At 43.2% G+C, this 7,228-nt stretch overlaps 1 protein-coding gene across 1 annotated transcript in view; it reads right to left on the bottom strand.

The window, feature by feature from the left end:
* Positions 1 to 3,900: 3,900 nt before the first annotated feature.
* Positions 3,901 to 7,228, bottom strand: part of LOC119410759 (protein Atg16l2) — an 11,345-nt gene continuing 8,017 nt past the window's right edge. The window contains exons 13-18 of the mRNA XM_037677672.1: positions 6,989 to 7,109; positions 6,790 to 6,895; positions 6,126 to 6,278; positions 6,005 to 6,052; positions 4,921 to 5,022; positions 3,901 to 4,178 (exon numbers count right to left, since the gene is read on the bottom strand). Coding sequence (XP_037533600.1) covers positions 4,085 to 4,178; positions 4,921 to 5,022; positions 6,005 to 6,052; positions 6,126 to 6,278; positions 6,790 to 6,895; positions 6,989 to 7,109 — 624 coding nt within the window. The 3' untranslated portion in view covers positions 3,901 to 4,084. The remainder of the gene's footprint in view (positions 4,179 to 4,920; positions 5,023 to 6,004; positions 6,053 to 6,125; positions 6,279 to 6,789; positions 6,896 to 6,988; positions 7,110 to 7,228) is intronic.

Raw genomic sequence — 7,228 nt, 5'->3', positions numbered from 1 at the left:
CCATAGCTAAAACCATACATAAGCTTAACCATAGCTAAAATCATACATTAGCTGAACCATAGCTAAAATCATACATTACCTAAACCATAGCTAAAATCATACATAAGCTAAACCATAGCTAAAATCATACACTAGCTTAACCATAGCTAAAAGCAGCATAAGAAAACAAGAGTATGGCTATCAGTCCATAATCCATCTGTCAGTAAACTGAATCAAAATGCAGAACATGATCTCCTTCATACAACAATCCTGAAAATATTGTTTACATGATGGCGGAGGGTCAAAGGTCATGATGGTGGAGGGTCAAATATCTTAATGGTGGAGGATTAAAGGTTATGATGTGGAGGATCAAAAGACATGATGGTGAAGATGTCAAAGGTCATGATGGTGGAGGGTCAAAGGTCACGATGGTGGAGGATTAAAGGTTATGATGGTGGAGGGTCAAAGGTCATGATGGTGGAGCTGTCAAAGATCATGGTGGTGGGAGCAAAGATGATGATGGGGTCAAAGATCATGATGATGGAGGGTCAAAGGTCATGATGGTGGCGGGTCAAAGATCATGATGGTGGAGGATTAAAGGTTATGATGGTGGAGGGGTCAAAGATCAAAATGGTGGAGATGTCAAAGGTCATGATGGTGGAGGATCAAAGTTCATGATGGTGGAGATGTCAAAGATCATGGTGGTGGGGTCAAAGGTCATGATGGTGGAAATATCAAAGATCATGATGGTGGAGGATTAAAGGTTATGATGATGCTCTGGTGAAGACAGACGTGTCTCCCTGTGTTTCGTCCCCCCACTTCCCTGCTTGCTCTCTTGTCTTGTGAATCCTTAAAGAGCCTCTTTTTTTTCCTGCATACCTTCCTAATTCGAAGGATTTGATCAGTTGGTCTCTCAACAAAATTGATCAACTTCTCCTGACAGGAAGTCAGGGTAAGTAGGACCCCCTTACCTGTGAAAACAAATTGGATTCATGATGACAAGTGGATTTTGCTGTTTGGGTTGGTGAAATCAGGATTGTCTACAAATTCGTGTGGATGTGTCGAAGCTCGGCAGCACTCAGACTGAATTATGTGGAGCTGCGTCAGAGCTGGAGCAGGCTGTTATCAGGACTATGAACTTTCTGGCAGCACCCATGAATGGTTGGGAATAATCTTGGAGAAAGCTGTGAGCTCGACTTTCGGCATAAGGAATCAATTTGGCTGTTTGTGGTTACCATCAGAGAACTGTAGCAGTGAGACTTTAAAAGGCAGAAATGGCAATTGACGAGTTCTGCCTGACCCAAACTGTGGCCTTGACGGCGGACTTATCTCAATCCCTCCTGGCATGTTTAGGAAAAACAAAGACACTTTGTCTGTCTCCTCACCCGTCCCTTCCCCAAGGCCGTGGACATGTGACGGAACCTCATCCGAGCTGATGATAACTAACACCTCTTATCTGGACAATGGCTGAGGGGGGGGGGGGGGGGCTCTGGACTATGCTACGACTTTCCCTTAAATATTCAATGTCTTCTTCGACCTATATGTAAATGTATAACGTATATTTATGTTGCATTTCTGTGGTAGATTTTTTTTGATGCCTCAAATCATGCTCTGTCTAGGACACGGTGTGAGAGATTTTTTTTATACCGTCTCACCTCATGTTTACTTCCCTTTTCTCATCTAAGCAAAATATTATTCTGAACAAGAATAAGAAGGCCACGCTTATAGCAGCAGCTTCGTGCACTCCGTCCATCTTTCGGATGACTGTACGTACATGTTCTCGTATCTCGGTGCAATGATAATAAAGCTGATTCTGAGTCTGAAGATCATGGATCATAGTGGGGTCAAAGGTCATGATGGTGGGGTCAAAGGTCATGATGGTTTAGACGTAAAAGGTCATGATGGTGGTGGGTTCAAAGATCTTGATGGTGGAGGATCAAAAGTCATGATGGTGGAGAGGTCAAAGGTTATGATGGTAGAGAGGTAAATTGATGGTGGTGAGGGTCAAAGGTCATGATAGTGGAAATGTCAAAGATCATGATGGTGGAGGATCAAATGTTATGATGGTGGAGATGTCAAAGGTCATGATAGTAGAGGTCAAAGATCATGATAGTTGAGAGATCAGATGATGGTGAGGGTCAAAGGTCATGAAGGTGGAGAGGTCAAAGGTCATTCTGACTGATAGTGATGTCTTCCATGGTGTAAATCAACAAACAGTTCAATTAAAGAACATGAAACTGCAGTTAGGAGTTAGGTGTGAAGAACTTACCTGTTGACCATCAACTGATCCAAACCGTATGGTCAGAGGAGCGGACTTCACCAGAACCAGAACCACTCAACGCTTCTTTGTTGAAAGTGGTCTGAATAAAACGATCTAATGTGCAGACATAGTCTGAGGACATTTTCTGTCCTAAACATCTGAAAGACTCACTATGGACAACTTACTGTGGACTGTCTTATGGATGGACAGGTAGGGACACTCTAGGGGACAAAGGGTTTGACATTTCTGTTACTCAGATGTCAACCTGGAGCAGAGACAAGGTTTAACAATAAGGTCACCTATGACCTTGACCTATGACCTTGACATCAACAGGGATCATCTTTGACCCAAGGGGTGTCCCGCTGTGCAGTTTGACATTTCTTTGTCCAAGGGATCTCAGTTTAGAGCTTGGACCAGAAACTGTCCACTGACAGATGGAGTTGACAGTTTTCTGTTCGGTTGGTACCAGAAGTCTTCGGTCGGAAGCAGCAGCTGCTTCCTGTTTGCTCATTAAGAACCTCAGCGTGAAACGTCCGCAGGGCCAAAGCTGCTCAGCATCATCAGCCGGTGTTTTAAACCGCTTGGACAGTTTGTCACCCGGAACAGAACCGAGTGACGAGGATGAAGGACTTCGTTTGTCCTCCACCGCTGACAGAACCCACAGGTCCAACAGCTGATGTTCTGAAAGATTCTGTGTCATTGAACGTCCCATAAAGTCAATAAATGTGATCCGTCTCTGCAAGAACTCCACAGATTAGTTTAATCATCAAACACTTAAATTATTGGTCTAACAGGACGTTTTAATGTTGTTACAGGTTAAAGATCCACAAGTTGAAAGTCCAGAATGACCAGAACCACGTCACCTTCAACAAATGTTCCCTTTTTCTTCTAACGGTCCAAAAAGCTGAAACAGAACCTCAAGAGACAAATAAATAACACTGAAAATACAACAATCATTTTACAGCTTTGACCCGTCACCTCAGCAAACATACCAAAAAGTCAGAACCTTAAAAAAAAAAGCATCAGCAGAACCAGAATTCAGGAGAGACATTCAGAACCAGAAAAAAAAAAAAAAAAAAAAAAAAACTAACATGAGTTTCTGCAGAATTGATCATTTTTTGTCATTAATATTCCTCAAATTAACAGGCAGAAATCTAGAAACCCAAACTCTGAACAGAACTCTGAAAGCGGGCCCAGCAGGACTGTCATGGACGAACTGGATCATTTACAACAGATTCTTTCTTTAGTTCAAGAAGTGATTCCTGTTGATTGAATCAGAGCAGAACTGAGAAACAGAACCTGAGTCCAAAAGACCACAAACTACTGAATGTTCTTAAAATGAATCTTTGACGGCACGTTTCACAAATGTTATAAAGTTAAAGAACCAGAACTTTTCAGGGTTTGAGTATTTTAGGTCTTTTCATTAAAATGCTACAAATGGTTCTTTTATTTTGAAATAAAACACCTTAAACCCTACAGTAAGGGAGCGAGACACAAACAGGAAATGAGCGTCTAACGCAGTAAAACATGAAAAACTTTGGAGAAATATTTCCACTCGAATGATGCAAAGTAAAACATGTGGCACATTTTGTTTCCTGTTTCCAGTTCATTCAGCTTTAAAAGCTTTTTATAAAAAGTCAAAATCGTAATTATCTGTTAAAGTTCCATTATTATTTTAGAAATTATTAAAAATGTCTCACTGCCGTTCTGTCTGATAATGAGTAGCTTTAAAAAAAAATAAAAGCAAACAGTAAATGTAAAAAAACAACCCGTAAATGTTCCCCAAAGCTGCTCTCAGATCAGCCTGTTGCCATGACAACTGGAGTTGCAGCAGGACCAACCAATTCAAATGTCGCTCCACAGGACGGCACGCCTGCTCTTGTCCACGCTGATGACGTATTCTCCAGTCAGTGACCAGGACACGGCGCTGATGGACGCTCTGAGGACGAGAGGCGGAGTTAAAACCGGGTCATGTGATGCCATGCATGAAAACTTACAAAATAAAACATTGTCAGCTGTTTGTGTTTACGTTCCATCAGCTGTTTGTGTTTACATTCCATCAGCTGTTTGTGTTTACATTCCATCAGCTGTTTGTGTTTACGTTCCATCAGCTGTTTGTGTTTACGTTCCGTCAGCTGTTTGTGTTTACGTTCCGTCAGCTGTTTGTGTTTACGTTCCGTCAGCTGTTTGTGTTTACGTTCCGTCAGCTGTTTGTGTTTACGTTTTGACAGCTGTTTGTGTTTACGTTCCGTCAGCTGTTTGTGTTTACATTCCGTCAGCTGCTTGTGTTTACGTTTCGACAGCTGTTTGTGTTTACATTCCGTCAGCTGTTTGTGTTTACATTCTGTCAGCAGTTTGTGTTTACATTCTGTCAGCTGTTTGTGTTTACTGTCTGTCAGCTATTCGTGTTTACATTCTGTCAGCTGTTTGTGTTTACATTCTGTCAGCTGTTTGTGTTTACTTTTTATCAGCTGTTTGTGTTTACATTCTGTCAGCTGTTTGTGTTTACTTTTTATCAGCTGTGTGTTGACATTTTGTCAGACTGCTGTTTTTTAGTCCTTTGGTTTTAACATTAAATTAGGCTCTAATTTGAACAGTCCACATGAATCAAACACTGGTTCCTTTAAATGTAAATGTATTGGGCCGGGACAGCCTGGTTCCAGAACCAATCAGCTGTTCACCTGTGTTTGTCAGGTAGGCGAGTCTCCAGGCTGCCGGTGGAGATGTTCCAGATGTAGACGGCTCCGTCAGCTGATCCGGCTGCCAGGTAGCTGCAGTCGGGGCTGCAGAGAAAACATGTGGCTGAAAAGTGCAAACTCATTGGACCAGAACCACCCCAAACTTTTACTGCAGCGGTGGTGTGCTGCCTGTCTGTGAGCTGAACACAAAGCATGCAGGTGCTACTGTTGTCATAGAAACTGGCTGTTAGTGCTGATCAGAATCAACAAATGGTGAAACACAAAAAACCAGATCATCAAGTGAAGAACTGAGCAGAACCACCAGATGGGTTTTTTAAAGTCTTTAAACCACAGAAACTACCTGAGGTGTTGGAGGTTCTGTTTATCTGACCTGAAGATCAAAATCATGCAGATGAGGAAGACTCTGCTGTTGGACCAGAACCTCCACCTTACAATAACCTTACAATAAATAAATAAATAAAAATTCCCCCTCGTTATCAACAACATTCTGGTCTGATGGAGGATTCCAGCTGTTCTACAGTCCTGGATCTTCTCTCCTTGATGGGAGCAGATGTTCTAAATCTGCAGATGCTTTTCTGCATTGCTGGAGCTTTTTCAAATGTGTAAGCTAAGAGACACTAATGCACCTCCATACCATCAGGGAGGCAGACTTTTGTACAGGGAGCTGGTAACAGGCTGGATGGCTCCTCGCGTCTTTAGCATGGAGGACATGACGTGTCCTGGTCCACCATGGTTAAAGGAGGGTTTGTGTTCAGAAGTTGTTTGGTTTTGAACCTGGTTCTGGATCAGTGGACCAGGTCTTTACTAATGCAAATTTCCTAAGGGCATCATGGGAGTCCGACTCTCCTGTCTTCAGGTGTTTCGTGTGTTGTTGGACGCAGCTAACGACCGCCTGACTCAATGAGAAGGTGCACAGAAAGAGCGCTTCTGACCGAGCTGCGGCGGTTAAAAGTGCTGCAGTCTCACTGAGTTGGTTTCTACAAGCAGTTCTTAATTCACGGCTTATTTTAAGTCTGTGCACATTATTTTGTTTAATTGGTTTAAAGGTGTTTGGACCGGGCCTCACCTGATGACAGCCTTGGTGCTGTCGCTGCCACATTTGAAGCCTTCAGCCCTGAAATCGAACACAGCGTGACCAACGGCAGCCATCTTTAAACACGCCGTTACACCTCCCGAACCTCTTCTACCTGAAGCACACACGCTCGTTGCTCCACCTCCTCAGGTCCATCAGCTGCAAGCAGTCGTCGCGGCAACAGCTGAGCAGCTGGCGCCGGTCGGAGCTCAGGTCCAATGAGGTGACGCGACCCTGAGCAGGAAGCTCCTGAACGCAGCTCACTGCCCTGAAATTTTAAATATATTTTTCATGTAAATAAATACAAAAATGTGCCGCTTTATATTTGTTAGTTTGTATTTTATGTTGACAGAAATGTTGTATTTCTAAAAAAAATCAAAAGCAGTCTTTACAAATTATTTTAAATGCAAACTTTAAACACTAACTTTCATCTAAATAATGAGAAAATATTTATTTAAATGTATATGATAAAAAGGAATAAAAATATTTAATCTTTTAATTTCTTTGTTTACTTTTCAGACCAAAGGGGTCCGGTTCTGACCAATCAGAGTGGATGATGTCACTCAACAAATCTGTTTGTTTTTATTGTAAAAAGTATCAACAAGGCGTTAACAGCAAATGACCAATCAGCTGCAGGGAGAGGTGGTGCTTTGATTCGACTGGTCAATAATTTGCCGAGAGACAGTAGGCGGAGCTTCATGGGTTCCGTTGTTGCTTGGTAACAGGTAAGGAGGGCTGAGACACACCAGAGGAAGAAGATGAAGATGAAGAGGACGTACCTCTGGTCCCAAACTCGGATCTTGGAGTCATAATGTCCGCTGATGATGCTGCTCTCAGAACAGACCAGGTCCGTGCAGTATGACCCCGCCTCCACCTGCTGCACACCTGCAAGGACACACACCTGTCTCAGCTCAGCCAATCAGAAGGCAGAACACACTCACAGGCTGCTCAGCCAATCAGAAGGCAGAACACACTCACAGGCTGCTCGGTGAAGGTCCCACAGCCGGACGGTTCGATCTTGACTTCCTGTCACCACCTGGTGGGGGATGCAGGTGAACCGGGCCGCTGTTACCTTCCTGCTGTGACCCGTTAGAGTCACCTGACACACACACAGATTAGTCTTTTATTTTTTTATGTCCTGTCATCTTGAAAACAAATTACCAACAGGGCAGACCTGCAGGTGACCTGAACCTGCAGGTGACCTGGACCTGCAGGTGA

Source organism: Nematolebias whitei, chromosome 6 (assembly GCF_014905685.2).
Source record: "Nematolebias whitei isolate Nwh7 chromosome 6, NemWhi1, whole genome shotgun sequence".
Classification (NCBI taxonomy): Eukaryota; Metazoa; Chordata; class Actinopteri; order Cyprinodontiformes; family Rivulidae; genus Nematolebias; species Nematolebias whitei.
This window is presented reverse-complemented; position numbering and strand designations above follow the sequence as displayed.